The sequence below is a fragment of the Apus apus genome, chromosome 5, assembly GCF_020740795.1.
Source record: "Apus apus isolate bApuApu2 chromosome 5, bApuApu2.pri.cur, whole genome shotgun sequence".
NCBI lineage: Eukaryota > Metazoa > Chordata > Aves > Apodiformes > Apodidae > Apus > Apus apus.
Genome location: NC_067286.1, coordinates 12,608,236 through 12,630,609, shown reverse-complemented (window position 1 = coordinate 12,630,609; position 22,374 = coordinate 12,608,236). Strand labels below are relative to the sequence as shown.

The 22,374-nt window shown below is 39.0% G+C and overlaps 1 protein-coding gene across 1 annotated transcript in view; it reads right to left on the bottom strand.

Moving 5' to 3' along the window:
• PDE3B (phosphodiesterase 3B) overlaps positions 1-20,555 on the bottom strand; it is an 88,936-nt gene extending 68,381 nt beyond the window's left edge. The window contains exon 1 of the mRNA XM_051621224.1: positions 19,280-20,555. Coding sequence (XP_051477184.1) covers positions 19,280-20,308 — 1,029 coding nt within the window. The 5' untranslated portion in view covers positions 20,309-20,555. The remainder of the gene's footprint in view (positions 1-19,279) is intronic.
• Positions 20,556-22,374: the final 1,819 nt, after the last annotated feature.

Genomic DNA, 22,374 nt, shown 5'->3' with positions numbered 1-22,374 from the left:
CAGAAACTTCAGTTACTCACAGAAGTGGGCAGAAATATAAAAATTCCTAGAAGTTTCAAAGATGGACAAATATAATTCCTGACTCAGCATGAATGAACTCCACTTCCATATTCTAAGGTAATAGCTTTTCTCCACTACCATTCTACATATTCAGTCCTGTAGATGGAAGTATGATGGATTTATGAGAGTCCTAGACTCATTAGGTGACTCACCATAGTCTTGTTACAGTTTACAATGTTTTCATTTTATTTCACTCTGAAAATAGTGAAGAATTTCACAGAATCACAGCATTACCTTGATTGGAAAAGACCTTCAAGATCAAGTACAAACTTTAACAAAGCTCTATTTAAATATATGCTGCTCAAGTATTAGGAACAATCTGATTCACATGTGTCCATTACCACTTCATTCTGTTCTCACACATGAATGTGGTATGATTCTGCCTGTTACCACACAATCTTAAATTGTTTTTCCAAAGAACCCTCTACCCTGATTACTGTACAAGCCTAACTTAGATTCTAAATTGCACCTCTCCTATCAAGATCTTTGTGAAAACTTTGTGTATAATATCATATGCTGCTAGTGTGGTACCACACCTGACTGCAATTGCCTACTATCGTACATTTTAAGTACCTGTTTGCCACACCTCAGCTATCCAACACTGAAGCATCCTGGTCCTTTTACTTCAAGTAAGCAAATGCAGAATATACAGTTCACTCAAGACACGGAGAAAATATAGAGGCTTTTGGGTGTGAGAGGATGCTATTTTGACTGATTCATTGGGAAGTTTTAACACATCTATTCTTTACACTGCAGTGCCATTAATTCTCCTAAATCAGCACAGCTTGGCTTTGCCACAATAAATAAACTGTCCTGCCCTCCCTCAGCTACTCATTCCCATCCCTGTGTACTCTCTCCCTTATGCAGTAAAAGCATTTGTGCAGACACGTGGCAAGGAACTACAAAAAGAACCGATTGCTTTTAACGTGGTTTTGTTCCCTGATGTGTTTCATTGTATTGTCTCATAAATGCTTGTGTCAGCACAAAGGGAGATAGTGCCAAAGCAGGAACAAGCACACAGTGCTGGGAAGGACCACTCCTTTCAGTGGAAGCACCAGTGTCCAGGGAATTGGAACATTTGAGGAGAGGTATTCGGATTAGAAAGGATATGCTCAAAGGTTAAAAAAAAAAAAAAATCCCTCCTTTTTTGTCACTACATAAAAATTAACTTAAGTTTGACAGAGTTCTTAGCATCAGAAAATTATCATGCTCTGACACCAGAACTAAAACTTTTAATCAAGACTTGCACTGAAATTGTATCTCCCACTCAACAAAAGCTGCTGTTGCACTGCACATTTTAGTTAGTTCTGCTGCCAGTATTATCAGCAAAAAAGGAGAAAAAAAAAAAAAGCCCCAAAGCAAAAAACACTAAAGTGTAAAGGAACAATGAGGAAGGGTGTGGAAAAAAAAAAAATAGAAGATATCACAGACAAATACAAGAGTTCATCATTCCAAGATAATAATAATTAATAATAATAAAGAAAAATTAAAAGAAAGGGAAAAAAAGAAAGAGGGAGGTATAGAAAAGTTAGTGATATCACTATTATCACTTAAAAGTCATTGAATTCCTGGCCTCCCAACACATGTCTTAGCAAAAACATTTTCTCTAAATAGCTACAGTAGATAGAGGGCAACATCTTAAGTCAGAAATGTTTATAAAATTACTATGAAGAAGAAAACTGTAGTGGGACTACAATCTAAGGCAATGAAAAGCTTAAATGAGCTCTCAATTCCACAAGATTTTAGGGAACTTTTACACTCCATTGATTAAGGACTCAAACTCTGAGTGGATACCAAGCACATAAAGAGAAAGCTTGACACGAAGAATCTGGAAACAAGTTACTTAGCTGGACACAGTAACTAAATGGTAAAAAGCACAAAGTAGTAAAGGAAGACTTGTCACATGCCAGGAAAGTTAGGGATGGCTAAGGCATGCCTCTCTATAATTCCCTCTAACTTCTATCCACTGAAATTCCAAAGCAAACAAAGAAGCCCAATGACAGGTTTACTGCAGACTGAAGTTGTCATGTCCTAGGGTGGAGCTGTAGAAACTTCCTATTCAGAGGAAAGGGATATTTTAGCATCAGGAGAAAGGGGCTCATGTACAGAAGAAAGTCTAACTTAATTTCCTCTATTGATCGTAATGATTACATGGAAACAGAACAAAAATTATTTGCAAAGATGGTTTGAAAATAAAGACTTGGAAAAAAGTTGTCCAAATTAGATAATGGGAATAATTATTTTTTTATTATTTTTTTTTTTTTTCCAAACCTGCCTATCTTAGATTATTCTAATGATCATTTGGGAACATAACTATGTGATAAGAAAGCAAAACAAAGAAAAAATACCTTTGTGCTGCTCAGAAAAGCATTAAAACATTTCTGATGCATAAAACTATTCACGCAAAGTGATCTGACTGTTGGCCATTTTAGGTACATACATAATTAACCAATGGACTATCAGTCACTTTCTTGGTATTTCCAGTGGATTTTTCCACAAAATACTTTATAGCGTAACAGTTGCAAAGAACATTTTACTGATTTGCTTTCCTCAGTAAAAATCCCAATCAGAAGAAGCCACCTTAATCCCTGTTCTTTCACAGCACCCACCTATCTGACTGGTTCTAAAAGTTACAGAACATACAGTATTAGGTCGACTTACAAAGTCAGGAGACTACGACAGATTGAAACAAATGTTTCCCCAAGAATTAAGAGAACTTCACAGACTTTTCAGAAAAAAATGCAGTCCTTTATTGTAATGCCTGAAAGATTAAATAGCCAAGTAGTATCCTACTACCTATTATTACAGATTAATATTTTGAAACATACATGTATACCAGTCTGGCTAAGAATGAGACATTCAGGAAACAACAAATGAATGTTGTCAGCTCATATAAGCACTTTAAAAATAGCTAACAAGTGCCAGAATGAAGACTAAATTCAGATAGTTAAAAAATATTAAAAGATACACAGAAAAATAAGTACGTGATCATGTAACTCCCATCTCCTCCATTAAAGGAAGATGGACACAGCTTACAGGGCTAAAATACTAAATGAAAATAAACCAAAACATTAAATACGTTTGATGCATAACTTGCAGGCATTGCCTTAATTAAATGGCAAAATTACTAGGCATATAGTCATGGAACCCAGTGGTGACCTGATGACACCATAGCCTCCATTTTACTGCCCAGAATTGAAGGGATAAAGAAGATTAATGACAAAATTCAAAACTAAATGACAATTCAAAATTAAGATTTCCAGACCTTGCTTTGTTAACATCTACATCAGCTGTTTACTAATCATGAAGATTTAAAGCCCAATACTAATTTACTTCAGCAGCAAAACTTCGTAGCTTGCAACTAAGCTAATATGAATACATACCAAACAAAGCACATACCAAGCAGTGGCCACATGCAACGACATGTGCTAGAGAGGTTGGATAAGTCAGTCAACAATTTTAAATTAGCAGCAAAAACAGTTGCTCTTCCTTTAGAATTGCATCCCGGTCAGTATTTTAGCCACCTCCACCCACAAACAACTTTTTTGTTTTGGTTTGGTTTTCTTTTCTTTTTTTCTTAAACATAAAATAGAATTCAAGACAATCCCATACGAAGATCCCAGGCCAGGTTACCATTTGGAATGCAACTCCAGTGACCAGCTAACCACAGATGACACTGGTCTACAGTGTGAAAAATGCCCTAAAAATGGACTGCTAGACTGTCACAGGCAAGCTAATCTATCCTAAATGTGCAGAAACAGGGATAATCAATCTTTCTGAGCCTTGTACTCAAGGTTTGGGGGGTGAGAAGTGGGGGGAGGGTTGGCTTTGGAGTTTTTTTGGGGTCTTTCTGTTGCTGGGTGGGGTTTTCTGTTTGGGTCAGGTTTTTTTCGGGGTGGGGAGGTTTGGTGGCTTGATTGATGTGGGGTTTTTTGCCCCAAAGAGCTTTGTATATAGACTTCAGATAGTAACACACCTCTAACTGATGATCCGTCAAAGTTATTCATGCAAGAAAGAAGAAAATGTGGGGATTTCATATGGAAGAATTCTTCCAAATAATTTGAAAACCTTAGTATTCTAACTTCTAAAAAATATTATCTTCTAAGCTTCAAACAAAAACAGCAACACAAGGGTATTCTATATTAACCTTGACATTTTAAGAATATTAGCCTTTAACTATGTACTATAATACCAGCTTGTTAAAAGCTAAGTTTATTCATGTGTTTGCCTACGCAACACACTCCACACAAAAAAAAAAGTGTGTGTGGGGGGAAGTAAAACCACAAATACTCTTGGTTTAACCTATTGGTCACTCACTGCATGATTTTTCCCTAAAAGAAAAAAAATAGACGCAGCTAGCTATAAGGCAATACCCATACAAACAACACACATCAATATTAAATCAGTTACTGTGAATTTGTTTACAGTTTTCAAGTGAAATGTAGAAGCCATGATGATTTTCTGAGATAAAACACACACTGCTTTCAACACTAACTGGTTTATATTAGTGGCTAGGTAACCACTGGAAGCTACTGAATTTTAATCAATGCCGGAAAAAAAGTATTTAGAAAAAGAATCCCTTGCTTTAGAGGTTAAACCTGAGGTAAAATATTTTTTAAAACTATGTTTTAATATGTAACACAAGAATACTTCAGTGTAATTGCTGGAGAAGGTGGCATTACCCAGCGTAAGGCAGTATTTAATTTTTGGTAAGTAGGGGAGATTATTCTCACACAGATCACAAAAATTTGATTGTACATCTTTCAGAATCAAACACTGCTACAATGTTTTTAGGAGAAGTAGGCTGGAGAGTTTAAATATTTTTTCAATTTATCTGAAGCAGCACTTTGCAAATTTCCATGAGTGCCATAGCCTCAGTCACAACTGAACAGTTTGAGATGATGCCAGTCTTTTCCTTTGTAACAGTCGAGTTCAGCTTGCAACACTATCAAAAATAAAAGAACTGTAAGCTAATTGCTGGCAAGTATGACGCAAGCAGTTTCCTAGGTAACAGCCCAAGTTGCTGAAGTGCCTGATCCAGCATTTCCTCATCTGTTTGCACTCACACCAGCAGTCTGACAATGTAGTCACTGCATCCTGTTTCACTCAGCAGCCAGCGAAACATACTGAGCTTAACCCTTGACTAACATCTTTAGCATTAACCTATCAGACCTATAAATTAACTCCTACAGCGAAGTTTTGTGCATGCATTTTCAGTTTTCTCCCATCTTTGCAACAGCTGCCTACATTGCATTTTCTTCGTGAATGAGAAGGAAAAGGTAATAAAGAAAACATAATTTAAAAGTAAAAAATACTTCTTAGGTATCTTTACATTTTTCTTTGCACTACAAAAAGTTTCTGCCACAAATTAAGCTTTAAAAAAGTCACCAGATTTTACATGAAACATGGAATTACCTTTACTGCCAATTTTAACTATAGTTCCAGAATTTTCCTGGTTTTATAATACACCTAAAATAAACACAAACATCAAGAGTATTTATAAAACTATTTCTCAGTTGTTTCAAATAGATGCATTCAGATATAAACGGGAAGCATGTTTCAAAAATCTATCACAAAACAGTTACTGTATATACCAAAGGGAACAAAAATCACATTTTGATATGAAAGAAATGCAGAGGGCATGGATCTTGTCAGTGGGCTTTCGGGGGAACTGCAGATGCCAGAGCAAACTTTTAAAAAAAAAATCAAACACATTAATAAAGAAATGCAAATATTGGCCTTTCTGACAATAAATTGCACAAAAAGATGTTTGGATAATTTTAGGGTCTATTTTGAAACGTGAATTTGGTCATTTCAGGACATGAATAAACATGAAACAAACTATTTCCAGCACCGAGCTTTTACGTGCTGACATCAAGTACTAATTCAGTGTAAAACGTAACAGTTTTTCTGTACTAGGGAGTAGTTGTGAGACACAAAGAAAGCAAAAAGACAATATTAAAGCAATATTTGTAGTTAAAAATTTTGTGCAATGCTTCACCAAGACAAAATACAGACAAAATATACTGCTTAAAAAAAGTATCCCACCTTCACTGACTGATCTACCCAGAACAATTTTAAGTGGGAAATCCCCTCAAGCATTCCAAAATAGATGACAGACAGAACAACCTGTCACAGCAGCTTCCTGACCACTAAAGAGAACTGGGTACTGAAAACATGAAGATGCAGGGAGGAGCAGACATTAGAGACTTTGCAACGTTTCTTTCACAAAAGCTTACTCACTCAGGAGGCCAGGTTGCTATCAAGTTATAACTGCTCTAAAAGGAGATCTAAACCAGTCCTGATTTTCGAGGAATTGGAAGTCTAATTCTTTCAAATACAATACAGACTCTCCTGGGAGGCCTTCTTGCTCAAATCTAGTATAGGAACTTTTCTACATTAAAAAAAAAAACAAAACATGAAGTGTTAGGCCAAAAAGCCCAGGGGTAGAAACAAGCGGCCTGAAACAAAACTCCAAAGAACTGTACGCAGGTATGCCCTGGCAACTATACTTATCTAGAAAACAACAACAACAACAGAAAAAGGAACCACGTAGGCAAAGTATGATCGATGCATTGGCTAAGTCAGCAGATGACTGTTAGCATCTCGATGTTTTTCTCTAAATGCAGGTATTTCCATCAGCAGGCTTTTCGACGCTATTAGTATAGTTTTCTTCTGCATCACTTCTTAGCTTCTTCCTCTACACCTGCATTCCTCTTCATTCTAATGTTGCAGTACCCACTTAGTAGGCAGGAAAATAGAAGAAAAAAAGAAGTATTTCAATATTTATTTTCCTTAATTTAATAGAAAACCAGCTCGGAAAAAAATAATTAAGGATGTATGTGATTATGGAAATTCCAGAAAGGGATCAAGAAGTTTGAGGGATGAGGAGGTAATGACAGGTAGAAAACCTGTGATTACACAAGGCATGTTGAAGAACCTGAATAACCCTGTAGGGGAGGGAAGCAAATCAGCACAGATTAGTGAGACTATTTCTGCAGGGTTTTGCTGGGATACAAAAGATTCTCACCCTAACTCTAGTTAATAACGGATCAGGAAACCCTGAGAAAAATTATGAGCCACATGACAGCTTTAGGTTTTGGAATTCAAGATTCTGCCTTACAGGTTCTCCAAAACTAAAACATAAAGTGGTTGCTGAGAACGTATTTGATAAAATTATTTTTTAGATGCTTGGATTAAAACCAAGTGGAGGAACATCCACATACATGTTCTGTCAGAGGACACTAAAAATACTCATATCTAAATATGGCTTAACCATTTTGGTTATGTAATTAACATATAACAAGACCAGTTTGCACAGAAGTTTACATAGAAGTTTAGGGCTTGGAAGTCTATCCAAAAATACTAACAATTTTATACTTTTGCAATACTCAAAATTGTTATCTGCCTTATAAAATCCACTAGCTACAGAATCTACCACCACAGTTTTTCTCCAGCTCTGTCTCCTGCTATGCTCTGACTGGGACACGAGAAGAAAAATACAGCTCTGTCCACCAGACTAGATAACCTCCCAAATTATGTTCATGACAAGACAGATGCAGGGAACTCACTGTTCTTTTTGACTCTGGCTTTTCTCGGCTTACCCCTCTTCCTGAAATCTGCAGGGGTACCACTGCAGAATATCTTAAAAAGTGAAGCAGAGATGATGGGAAGAAAAAGACAGACCTGGGACACAGCTGGGAATCTAATAGACATGCTGAGCTGAAGTATTACTTAGAAATTGAAAATGAAGTTCAAATTTCCTTAAAAAAAAAAGTTCTGCAAAGTCTAGTTAAATTTTTTTGCCTGTGGAGGCAAAGAAAATTCAAGGCATCAGGCCATAAAATATTCCTCTGTTCCTACTGACCCTGTTGTAATCTAAGCTGTAATCTGAATTAAATACCTCTAGTAAATTTGTATACAAATGCCAGTATTATAAAGATCAGGCAAAGCTTTCTTATAGCTCTCAGACATTGCAGAAAGGCACACGGACAAAAATCCTCTAATTCTTCCTTGGTTTTGAATGGAGAAGAAGTGAAGGGATTAAGATGTTCAGGTGTGTTTTTTTAAGGCACACTTTATTGCCTATTATCTATTAGACAGACAGCTACTCTTGCTACAACTACAGCAGTTGAGGTAATACTCTTATTTCCCCCTCCTCACTTGCTTACAATAGGAAAAAGTTAGGCAAAACAAACAAGATGGCTAAAGGCTGTCTTCTAAAAAACAAACCAGAGTAAAACAACCTAGAAACTTTGTCCTCTCTATCCAAGAAATACAAACAGAGGACGCTTTTCAGCTTTGAAACTACCAAAGACATATATACAGATTCTCTTTGGACGGAAAATAACTTCCTAACTACAAAAGTCTACAAATCAAGAGCTCAGATCTTATTTATAAGTTTGCAGTTATGCTTACAGAGAATAAAGCAGGTGAGTAAGCACCCTTCATCTAACTTGCAGAACTAAAAGAACAAAATGAAAAAACAAAGAACTTTGCAATATTGCATGCTATCAAGGAAAAGGATAAGGACTGTATGGCAAAACCAAACATACATGCCTTTTGAAGTGCAGTCTATTTAGGTATCATTTTTCAATAATGAACATTTATATGGTATTGAAGGGATTTTAGAAATACCTTTTGAGCTGTAAATGCAAAGAAATATTTATTTTTTTCTATAAATTATGTTACCTAATGTTCCACACATTTTTAAAACAATCATTTGATTGCAAGGTTTCTAAAAAGTAAAGTATCTTCAGTCAGAACATTTTTATGTTTTTGCTGAGAGATAATTGCAATTTTCAACTAAATTACATTACTGATCTTGTAACATGCAGAAAGAGAAAGAACACACAGGTCGAAGAGGTGTTAAAATTAAGAAGGAGGACAGGTAAAGAAAAAGAAAAATGACATTTCAAAAAAGACTGGACAAGCAAGCAAACAATTTACCGTTGAACATCAATCTCCTAGGAAATAATTTTTCTTGCACTTTCAAGGCCCAAATAATTAAAGATAAAGATGTACCTTCTAAAGACATATAAGCATTAAGAATTTATTCATTTGAGATTGTTAATGCTTGCTACTAGAGAACTAAAGGTATACATTATCTTAAACCCTGTGAATTTTTAAACAAGCAAGGACTATAATCTCAATCCTGAACAACTGTAAAACACGTGTTCTTTTCCACTTGGAAGCTTAAGTGCTGTGTTGACTCCAGGGAGCTTCCTACTAGACTAAGTGTTGAGGCAAGTACAGAGGACTTACAAGTATTTAGCGATGAGATTTTAAGTCTAGTCTCATACAATAAAATGACACAAGACTAACTGTATACATTTATAGGCCCATTATTAAAGCCGTATTGACTTCTGCAGTTAATCCCAAACCAGCGTATTTTTATTGTATGAAACAGAGTTTTAATCTCTTCTAAAGTTGCAAGACATTCTCCTGAACAAGATACCAACAGCTGTAAGACTGGTTTCTAAATGAATTTGTACTGAAATTTTATCCTCAATCATCTTAATAATGGGTTATGCAAATTCCATACACAAGCACAGTTTTATTTAGTTAAAACAAGATCATTTGAAGCTTATGGTTTTAGCTAGTTTTGGTTTTTACTCTGCATAAAATATTGCTGTCCTTCACACATAGATTGAAGTACTGTTTTACTCTTCAGAATATTCTGCAGGTGTCTCTGATATGACAGTCATTGTCTCAGAATGTTTGAAAACATAGATAACCCTTAAAAGCAGCAGCCAGCATGTGCCTCTGCTCATCTACTTCCACTTTCTTATTTTCACCTTGCCATCATAAAAAAAAAAAAATCACTTGCAAAACTATTATTTTCAAGCTTCTTTAAAAATTCCTTAGCATCTAAGAAACAGGCTGCCAGTTAGGAAAAATAAATGAATTAAAAGCAATGACAAAAAAGACTTATTAACACAAAAGCTGTTCTAAACTCTTCTTTCTTAATCAAATTTATTCAACCAGAAACTCCAAACAGAAGGAAAAATTAGATTTTCAGTATTACCACGGCATGGAAACCTTCTGCTATCGTGAATAAAAGGTACCAAGAAACTCTGATACAGATTCTAATTAATACTTTTCTATAGCAACATAAAAATAAGTTAACAGATACTTATAATAAAAAATGCTTTCTGTTGCACTTCTTCATAATAGCAGAAGGCTGTTATTTTACTTCATGGTAGTCACACATTTTAACTTCAAATAGACATACTACATTTCTTTAATAATTGGAAAGATCCAAAGTAACATCAGCATTATACTATTAGAAAAAAAAACACAAAAACACTAGAAGAAGCCTAGTTAAACATCTGCATGCATAAGCAACTGAAATTCTCTCATTGCAAATTTCCTCTGAAATTTGCTTTGTAAGCATGCTTTGATGATCCCCAAATGGATACTATGCTGCCCCAAAAACAGTTAGTTGAAACAGGAACCAAAAGAGGACACATATAAGGTGGACAGTACAAGCTTGTCATTGTTTTCTAATTAAGATATGAAATACACTGCTCTATCCTATACTAACACGTTAGGAAGAACTGAGCCCCTCTCATAATTGTTTGTGTCTTTTTACCTGAATCTATAAGCAGCAACACACAACAGGTGTTTCAGTGCACTCTTGTATGGAGAATCTCAGTGGAAACAGTATAACCAAGATCAACATTCGTCTTTCCCTGAGCAAACTAAAGCTGCTTCTCGCAGAGCCAACTGGTCAAAAACTGCTCGTGTGCCTTTACCTCTTCCAGTCCAAGCCAATTCCTTCAGAGCAGTGCCAGAGCAAATGGCATTTCGCAGGCACAGCAGGATCTAAACTTTTTCAGTCTGCTAATCAAATATTCAGGTTTCAACACAAATTTCCCTCCTCTACTGCTCACACATAACTGTTTGTACCTACAAAAATGCAGTTTAAATTAACTGAAATTTAATTTCAAACTATGTGGTGAGGATAATCGTAAGGGAGTGAGAATGTGTATGAAACTACGGAATTGCAAGAGCAGATATTAGAGCCCCTGAGTACATTTACATGCCGTCCAGGTGAAATGAAGGCTAGTGTGGACATTAATCAAAACAATATTCACTAAGACGCCTCTCAAATACATTCCTTTCTTTTTAAATTAGCATCATTAAACTACACACCTGACATTCAACTTCAAAAGTTACAAGCCCAGCTACAAGGCCATTCACTTCTCTAAAGCATACACATATCGTGAGACACTTTAGGATTAGTATCAGTCATCAAATGTTGAAAAACCGTAGGTGCATCAGCAATTTCTGTGAAAGCATAGAAACTGTTCTGGAGAGCCAAAAGTACTAGAAAAATTCACTGATACCAGTTCTTAGGAAAAGCAATACTTCTTATCCTGTATTAGTAACTTCAGAGTATCCAGAAAATTAAAATTCCTTTAAGATAATCTGCTAGACAGAAGGAACAGAACTACATTCCTGAAGTAGCAAACAGGTATCACACAACAGTGCTCAGCAGAAAATTAATATAAAAAACAAAAATCAGAAAATAAGTTATGATTGAATCTGGAATATTAAACTGACTGTAAGAATAAAAAAAAAATACCCTAAATGTAAATATAGGCCTTTAATTTTAGGTCAGACTGCATGCTAAAGATGCCAACAATGAGCCTAGTATAAAAATGCCTTGTTTGGCCTTTACATTAGCTCCCATCCTTTTAAAAGGGTTTAGTCTAATCAAAAAGAAAATGTAGTATGACCAATAATGAAGGTTAAGAGACCCTCTAATATCACAGTGCCTGTGCAGGTAGTCATAGTTAAGCTGTGATTTCAATAAAACTGATAAAGTTCTATCTGCAAACCTTACGCTTCACACAGTTCCAGAAAAGTTTATTCTATATTATGAACTTTGCTGATAAAACTGTTCTGACAACAGATAGGAACAGCCAGTGTGACACAAGCTAGCTGTATCACCAATAACAGTGGTACAGTTCCTCTGGGGTGGCGGAGCAGCACTAGCTGTTTTGGGCATACTGAAAGTACTCACTCAACATTAAACCCCTTGTAAGTTTCTCAATTACTATTACCAGCATGGATATAGCTAAACCAAAGTATCTATTGCTTATTCATAACAGAAAACCTGGAATGCTCCTCATAAGAGAGGGAAGAACTCTCAAAAACAAATCCAAAGCATCCAAGTACAGCTTCATGTGGTACATTTTCTGTGACATCTTGAATAGCTTAAAAATAGTAAGTTACATAGAAAAAACATAATATTAACATTCCAGAAAATAAACTTTTATTTATCAAATTAACAACAAATGGATCATTTGCTGTAAATATACCTTTAACTTAGTGAGGGGTTTTGGGTTTACGTAAAGGAACATTAAGGATGGCAAGCTAGTACTAGGTAACAAAACTTGTCAGTATTACCATTCAATCAGTCATTTAAATGGAAATGGACCAGCTTTTTCCACACCTCCTGTAGGAAGTAAGGTTAGCACTGGTAGTTATGAATGTTCTATATAGCAGCACTGGTCTTCATAAATATTGAACTATTAAACAGAGGGGTATAAAAATTTACTTGGATACCCATGCCCTGTGCTGTCCCTCTCCCAGTAAATCTGCACTTGTTTCAAAGGAACACATTACACACAAAAGCTATGAAAAAGAAGCAATGGTCCAGCACAACAAAACTTATTCCTGGTCACCCGCTGCCTGCATTTATATGAATTACATCCTTTCTCAAAGCTGTATGATCCATTTTCAAATATAAAACTGCTCCAGAAACTGCAATTTTATTTCAGCAGCCATTCATTGTCATGCTTTCCCTAGTTGATTGTCAAGTGTGACACTTGATTTTGTCACACTCACCAATAAGGCCATCCACTTAATGGGTCTTCCTTAAGGACAGATCTCTCCAATTGTTTTGCCATACCTGCCCTTCTCACATAAGATCATGTCAGTTTACTTGTCAACTTGTGAACTCTAATTTATTACAACCCATGATTCCTCTCTGCTTGGAAGGCTCTGGTAATCCACTTAAAGATCCTTAAAGTTATTGATCCTTTTTATGCTCCACTAACATTCACTCATATATTACACAGTCTGCCCTGATCAATCCAAGGCCGCACTTTTGCCTTAAATTTTCATTCCTGCTACCGAGTTGCAGAAAATTCCCATTTTTTCCATTAAAATTTATCCAGTTGTGTCATTCCATCTTGCTAAGCATTGTTTTCACCTACTGAAAAATTCATGTTGAAATTAAATGTTTCCTTTCTTAAACTATTCTTTCAGGTCTCTCTCCCCATAGTTATATCCTGGAAAAATGGGTGAGATTCCAACAAAACATCCTATGGCAGTAGCCTGCTGTGGTCTGCCCTCCCTTCTCATTTGTTTTCCTCCACAAGTTTTTTTATCCATGACAGAACAGGCTACATCTCCCCATTTCCCTGCCTGTAGTCCTTATATTTGCACAAAAGTACAAGATATACTCTATGTAATCTTCAGCAACTTCTGAACATCAGACCTGACTGATAGTTACAGTTGGCTTTGTTTGGTGGTTTATTTGAATTATGGTAAGCCTGCATGAAGTTCACATTTTTAGGTATCAGAAAAGCCAAAACAGGAAGAAAAAAGCTTTTTTAAAAATATAAATTTCCTATCAAATGTCAAATAAGGTACAGCCTCTAACAGAATTCCCTGCTGCCCATTCTGGTATTTAGAATACATAAGAGGCACACTCATGTGGATTCTTAAGAGTTCAGCTCACACTGCAGACTTGCCCTGTGTTGGATCATATTCTACAGGGTCTCTTCACTTCTCATCTTTTTTCATAAAACATGGTGGAATTTGATATCTTTGAAACTTCTAAGGCCATAGCATTCAATCAGTTCAGTTGGTCAAGTTCAACTACTATGATAGTACCAAAATATTGAGCACATATATGCACACACATTTTGTGTCAAACAATGAATCTTTTCCTCAGGAAAATATACCTGACTTCTTGTAATTCTCTGCCCTTTCATATTTAACCTCAGGGAATATACTGTTCACAACACACAGCATGGAGGCTGCCCTCTGCCATTCTCCAAACTTTCCTCAGAATCTTCTGTTCCTCATGTCTACAATTTTCTTTCATTAGTTTAGAGTGTCTTCCTAGTCAAAATTAGTACTTTATCCAATTTGCCTTGATCGTTTCCTTTAACACAGTCAATCATGCAGTTTTTGGAACCTTCTTTCCGAGCTTCCTCTGCTTCTTTTCGACTGGTACTCTGGTCACTCCTGTAATATGCCACCCTCACCTTCCTCCAAACTTTTCTAGCATTTCCACAGCAGTTGGCTTTAATCTCCTTCCTTTCTCCTTTCACACTCTCCTTCTAGGAAACCACACCTGCAGAAACAGTCAACCCACTTTGCTACACCAACGACATAAAGATGTTTCCCTGCTTTTAGCATGCTTTTTATATCCAGAACATGAACTGCCATCAAGTTAAGACTCAAATAAACTCAGCTAACAGAGTTCTTAACTGCACTCAGTCTCCCTAATAGTATTAAATATCATTCTCTGTGAACAACTGCATGGTCCTGGTTGTCACTTTGCCAGAGGATACTCAAACTCTGATCTCTCTACAGATCACTATGGGCAGACCACACTCAAATCATCTTTTATTTCTGGTATGATACATCAAGAATACAAGTTAAGAACAAATTAAAAAAAAAAAATCAAACAACAAACAAACCCCACAAAAAAAACCAAAACAAAACAACACAAACGAACAAACAAAAGCCCAAAACAAAGAACAACTACTACAAAAGATGCAACTCTTACCAAGAGCCTTCTCATTTCCTGTAGCTCAAAACATCTTGTCAAGGTCAAAGAGAACCAGACAGAAACAACATAACCCTACTCATCCAAAATACAGATGCAAAAAGTCTTCCAAGACAATTGCTTTTGCCATGTAATCCTTCTCTCTATATATTCCCCACACTCAGCTGCATCCCATTGAAACTGATTACATTCACAGCTCAACACACCCACATTTCTACCTTGATTTTCCTCTTAAGACAAAAAGTAAAACCCCAAGAGATACAAAGATTCAGTTAACAACAGGAAAAAATCTTGACATGTAGGTAACAGTCATTGTAATTATTACAGGAAAACTTAATTTCAGAGAGTTGGTTTGTCAAATACATAGCAAGAAGAGCTACATTTTATGTTATTGGCTGCAATTAACATGTAAAGACTCACAGATTTCCAGGCTGCAAAGAGTATCTGAATATAACAGTTTTAAGACACTGTAAAATACATATTAACAGGCAGCTGCTGCATTGGAAAGTTTATACCCTGACTACATAAGGACAAAGTATAATTTGTTTCACAAATAGGTAACAGACACAGATATAAATTGTCTGAGCAAATAAGGAATTGCATTAATTTCAAGTTACATAAATACTTTAGACTCTTGAAATTGAGTCCTGATGTTACTGAGGTAATGCATCAAAGATAGCTTGGAATGGAAACTGTGGAAAAGTGGTGATCAATCCAACAATTTAACCACAAGACAATTCTTCCTGTAATTAACAGAGCGCAACATGAATGCAGTCTTTATCCATTAAATATTCCAGCCTTCCTACGTGTTTGAACATTGTCAAGTAGCTAGAAAAGTATCAGGTCTGTTTGCAGACTGTTTTGTACACGTCTTGTATACTTAATTAAGAAGGCCTATTCTTTACCCAAGGAAAAATAGAGATATTAGAAATCACATCTTTCTGGATTCTTAGAAGGTCCTATGTATGAGTTCCTACACATTGTTACTTGCTCTCACATACATATTCACCACTGTATTAAAGAAAAAAACTATTCTAGTACAGTAATTTTCAGGATATGGAGTGCTTACAAGATCTGCAATAATGACAAGCACCTTTTAGATTCCCAATTCTGACCTGACTTTCATGGGGAAAAAAAAACAAACAACTGCTAAATGTAACAGTCAAAGAAGATAAAGCCTTTTACACCAGTAGCAGTAGGCACCGCTAGCAAATTAGCATTTGATTAACATATGCAATCAAAACATCATCTCCACGGAATGTGTAATTCCAATCAATCCTGCAGTCATACTGCTAATAAGCAATTCCCCTCTAGGTCCAAGATGAATACTGAACTAAGAATTCAAAAAGCCTGTTTACTACTAAAATCATATTAATTTCTGTGATCAGAAGTGTTACTATAGTAGAGTTCAGATAAGACATTTCATTTGCATAATTCTTAAACTTAATTTTAGTCATATTGCTTCCTTCTATGTGTATTTATATATTTTGATCATGGCTTGTAAGTATATTCACATAAAAATGTAAAGATATAATCTATTCAAGACTCTTTCCTCCCACTTCCTACTACATTACTTTCAATATGCAGCATAGAAAATCCACACACAGCACAAATTTGTAAACTTTGGTGGCTAAAGTAAGAATCCATACTCATATAAAAAGGTAAGAATGAAGGTAATCTAATTTCATGAACCTTCCAACATTATAGTTGTCAGACCTGTTCAAACACAGAAAGCAATAATCTAAATATTTGTCATAAGGATTGCTCAAATTAGAGAGCATTTACAGGATCATTCTTATAGAGCATCTTTCCAGTCCTGTCCCAGAACACAGTGCAGGCTTATAACCCATTCCAGCATGCACATGCTAGTGGTTGCACCTACGTGTTCCCCCCTACACACACTCCCCATGCACACATAACCCTCAGAATTGTTGTCTTGAGCTTATTAATTTAAAAAGTCAACTCAATGTAATTATTTTCTCATGTATTTAACTACAAAGATAGTCAGGCATAATTTCAAATCAACAGGTCAATACTAGCATTCCCCATTTTCCTCAAAGAGAACCAAGTATCTACATCTGCCTTTTTTGTTCTTAAGTGCCCCTACTTGTAGAGGTTCATACCTCTACATAGAAGAGGTTCATAACAATAACACAAAATACATGAAATAGAATCACAATAGCAACTTGGTTCTCGTTTATTAAAGTATTCCTGTCATGGTGGACCTGCAGCACATTCCTTGTACTCCACTGATATTCTTAACGATGCTCATTAAACTCACTAACTTAAAATACCAATATTAGAAAATAATCATTGTAACATTTTATAAATGTCTGCAAAACATGCAATGAGGCCTCAAAGAAAATTCACATAAATAAATGAATGCTCCCCAAAAAGCATTAAGTGCATACATTCCTTCAGTTTCAAGGAATATAAAAACCCTGTAGGGTTTATTCAAATTAAGTCACATGCTATAGGCCTATTTCTCCCCTCCTGCCTAAACAACTGGTATTTTATCAGCTCTGCAGTGTCTGATCTCTCTCCAAGTCAATCAGGAGATCAGAAGATTTTACCTGTGTTATCCTTACAAAATCCCATATAAAATATCACACATAACACATATCTATCAATCCTATTAAAACTGTGCTCAATAAAGCACACATACCTATTGTAAAGTATAATAGACTAGTAGGAAAACAAAGAACTTCAGATGTGTGTTGTTTCTGTTCACTTCTACTGATAACAAAGATATCAAATTCTGGAAGTCTACCAAACAGTTACATTTTATTACAAACACATATGATTTAAGTACTGCCAATAAATTCTACGTATTTAGTTATGGCTGACATTTATGATGTTACTTAAAGAATAATAAATGCCCTAACTTGAAATATGCACATGCTTTTAGCAATTGAGCTAAGTATCAAAGGAAGCATTTAGTAACTTGCCTAAGAACAAATATCTTCTATCATCTAGAAAGGTTAATGAAAGATGTTATCACATTTTCCCGAGTTTTTTGTACTGCAGACAAATGTGACAGAAAAAGAGAACATTTACTGCACAGAAGGGAACGGAGAAAGTAAATTACTACACAATATTCCCTACATATCTTAATTGCTACTACAATATTTTAATGTTTCTTTCATAGTTTGCATTAGATAATTTGAAACTTACTTAATTGGTTACTTCTAAAGGCTATTACAGCCCACTTGCATTTTAACCTTTTATGCAAAAACAATTACCGCTCATTGTTCTATTGTGCAAATGCAAGGAAAGAAATGCTTGAAAACTACTCCACCGTTTCAGATTCACAGCATACTTCCTTAGACCTATTTCACAGTCAATCACAAGAAGTGCATTACAGAATATATGCCAAAGCAAAATTAGAAAATTTAGCATCCATTAATTCCAACCACAACAGTAGTAGATGGGGGATTCCGCAGCAACAATCACTTCCCAGAAACTGTCCCACTTGCACGTTTACTAAATACACTTCCCTTATTCTCCCTCCTATAACGGGCTGATAATCCACTTGCAGCAGCCTCCGGCCAGTTCGACCGGCAACACAACTCAATGTTCCTGCAGTTCACGTGCAAGTTCTCAAATATAAACAAACTCCCCCCTCACACGGGGGTTTGCGCTACAAAAAACAAGATTCATTGAAAAGTTTTCCGGGAGGTAGAAACCAACAGAGTTCCATTCAAGAAAACTTAGCGCTTCGGGCATCCCTCCAGACTCTACTGAACAGCTCTCTCTTCATTAAAAAGAAGTTTCTTAAATCCCATCAACTCAAACCTAATGTTAACTTATGTGGAGCGAGGAGGAGAGGGTGAGAAGGAGAGAAACGAGAGACAGTAATCTGCAAGGCAGAAGGAATGCTGCCATTCAAACAACGCCAACGTTTGATAAATAGGATCCCTCAAAACCTGATTTTCCTTTAGCACTTGACAATAATTTTGTCGATAGAAAGCGGGAAGAGCCTGAAGTGCCGAGCAGCTAGAAAGCTGTGGTTTCTTTCTCTCGTAAAGTCTGTCAGAAGCGGGGGAGGTGGTGGGCTTTGGAAAAGAAACAATCAAAATAACAAGGCAGCTGATAGCTGAAGATGTTTGGCTTGGAGTTTTCTTTTCATCAATAAAAACTACTTTTTAATGGTTAAGATTGTATAAAAAGCGAGCGAGCTTTCTGTCTTACAGCAAATACATTATTATGATTTAGCCTCTAAAGGATTATGTGTTGATTCTGCAGAACCGAGTTGAGAAACCCGCTACGGGACTAATATCTTCCTCCATTCCTCTAACAGTGGTTTGACAGCAGACATCCAGCACAGACACATACAGCAGTCAGGAAAAGCGAGTGGCACTCACTCCTCAGAAAGTTTCTCCCTCCAGTTTCGGAGAAACCTACCTGCTCTCTGGAAATGCAAGGCAACGATGGTCTCCTAAACATTTTGCAGCTGCCATAGTAGCTGGCCGATGTTTCCCCTAAGGATACGCAGCTAGATCTCCTGGGTTTGATCACAGGCACTTTTTCCTCCACGCTGGGGAGCCGTGGGTGGTGGTGATGCTGGTGGTGCGCTTCTCGGCTCTGAGCCGAGAAGATGCCGCGCTCCCCGCCACGGAGTGCCAGAAGGCAGCCTGCCACCCCGACCGAGCTGGCCAGCAGCGGTCTGACGGCTGGGGGGAGCGAGTGAAGGCCAGTGAGGGAGACCAGCCACACCACGCTCGAGAAGACCAAGACGAGGAGCCTCCGACGCAACTTCAGGGAGCTCTGCAGCAAGGTCAGCGCTGCCACCGAGGTCAGCACTGTCAGGAGCCTGCCTAGGACCATCTGCGGCTCGGCGAGCGGCTGGGACTCCTCTTCGTGCCCCTCTGCGGGCAGCAGCCACTGCAGCGCCACAAAGTCCCCCAGGTAGCTGCAGACGGGAAGGGCCAGCAGCCACCAGCGGGTCGTGCCGCCGCCGTGCTCCCCGCGCCTGCCACCGACCAGGTAGCAGGTGAGGAAGAAGAAGGCACAGGCGATGCTGAAGAGGGGGCTGAGGCAGCGGGACAGGCACAGGAAGGCGTGCAGCAACCGGGGGCTCCGCCAGCTGCTCCCGTCCAGCTGGCTCCCGGCGCTGCCCCGGCCGTGAAAGGCCAGGAGCGAGAGGACAACGGCGGCCAGGGCGCCTAGGCTGAGCAGAGCCCGGGAGGAGTAGGAGGCAGCGGCGGTGGTAGGGAACAGCAGCAGAGAGAGGAAGCTCTTCGGGGGGTCCTGCCTCAGGGGGGTCGCGCAGCTCTTCACGTAGCCGTTCCGCAGGCTCTCCGGGCTGCCGCTGCCGGGGAGCGCCAGGGGGGCAGCCGCCCCGCCGCCGTCCGGCTGCTGGCAGAGCTGCGGGGCTTTGCCGAGTCCGTGGTGGGAGGCGGCCGCGGCTGCAGCTTCCCTCTCTTCCCTCATGGTGGTCGGGGACGCGGGAGAGGGAAGGACGGGGAAGAGGCGCGGGTCGCGCTAGCTCCGGCCCGGCCGCGCCTCCCTCATCTCCTCAGGAGAAAGGCGTCGGGCTGAGCTGCCGCTTCTCCTCCGCAGGCAGCGGCGTCCACAGCATGGTGGGTAAAGACGGGGAAAGAGAGAAAAGGTAAAAGTCTCGTTCGCTTTCCCCGAGCGGATCCAGCGCCAGGGACTCGCTGTCGCCTCCCAGCGCTCACCGGCAGCAGCAGCCGCTGGCGAAGCCCCGGCGGCGGAGGGAGGGAGGCGCGGCCCCGGCCCCGGCCCCGGCCCGCCCGCCTCCCCTCACCCCGCTGCACACGGCGCGCGCGGAAGCCCCTGCGGCGGCACGCGCCCGGGAGCGGTTGCGCGCCAACTGCCACGCGCTAACGGCCGCGCGGGCGCGGGGGCGGGGGCGGCGCGAGCCGGCGGGTCCTTCCCGCCTGGCCCGGGGTGACGGGCCGGGCTGCGGCCGCCGCGTCCCGGGAGCCCCGCGCAGCTCCCGCCGCAGCCAGCGCAGGAATCCCAGGGCACCCGGGACGCAGGGAGCCGCGCCTGCCGTGTGTATTAACTGCAGATCTTCTCAAAAATCCCTCGGTACATCCCGCGGGGCAGTCAGGCCTCCCCCGCGGGGCAGTGCGGGGCAGCGGGCCGGGTCGGGCCTGCCCTGCCAGCGGGGGGGCCGCGCAGCGCCCCGGCTGCCGGCTGCGGGCAGGGCACAGCTGGTCAGGCGATTTAGGGGCAGGAACGCTGGGCGGGTTCAGCTCCCTTTTGTGTCTTTGTTTTGAGACATCACAGAAATGTTGCCAGTACGGGCTTTGAAGTACACAAAGCGTACCCAAGTTATTTTGTTTTTAGGGACCATCCCTTCTTTGTTTTGTTTTGTTTTTGTTTTTTGTTTTTTTTAAAACACCTGAAAGGTAAGTATGGATTAGAGTCATTTCCTACGCAATTTTCCTGTCGTTTGTTAACGAAGTTACAGATTAGACCGCACTGCTCCACCAGGGTTGGTTATTTGCACAGCTCATCCCTGTGGAATGAAACAAAATCGTAATTTTGAACCGGACTGTGAAAAGTGTTCAGGCTGCTGTATGTGAAGATAGGCACCTAGTGGGGTTTCAAGGGATGCTTTTGCTCATTCATCCTGTTTGTTTCTGGAAGGTCAAAGTACTTAGCACGTTTGAAATTTACTTAAATGGGTTTAGAGATCAGATCAGGTAAATTGATGATTGCTCTTTTTGCTTGTTTATTGAAACAAGAAATTCTTAAAATTACTCGGTGCCACTGCATGTGATTTGCTGTATTTGAATAGCACTGAAGTAGCAGTTGTTTTGAGGAAGCTGTGGTGTAGCAGGAAGTGCTGCTGCAGGATATGGGCCTAAAAGTTGACAATATGCAGAAATTATCCAGCATTATTGCTGACAGAAAATACAATATGCAGTGACAAAATAACTTCTGTAGGAAATGGAAGTAAGTAATGGTTTGTTTTTCAAAAGGGAGATCAAATGGATGGAACTAATACTGTCATACACCTTCCTGTGTTAGAAAGACTCCTTCCTACACTTTCCCAGGAAAAGAAAAAGAAATTCTGCCCTGACTTAGTACACTTAGTACCAATCCTTGTTTAAGAGTTTTCAAAAGAGAAAATCTGAAGTTCCTTTGGGGATTATATGCGTACATTTACTCTGTGTGTTAATGATATCAGTTGGACAACAATCAAGTGTATATGTAAATGTTTTTGAGGCTGAGATACATCTTGCTGTTACACAGATCCTTATTTGTCAGTTCCCTCAAATTCAGCTTTAAGTAAATGCATTCCAGACCTAATTAGACAGTGTAGTCTTCATTAAAACATCACAATCAAGTATATATGTCTGTAGCAGTGGACACTAGGATGTGCCTAAGGAAGAGTACAGAGAGAGGACATCATAGGATTCCTTAATGCCCTGAATGCAACCATCTGTGGCTTTAGCACTTTCTGAATGAGAAGTGGTGTCTTATTTTTAACAGAAGTGGTGTCTTGGTAAATTTTTATTCCA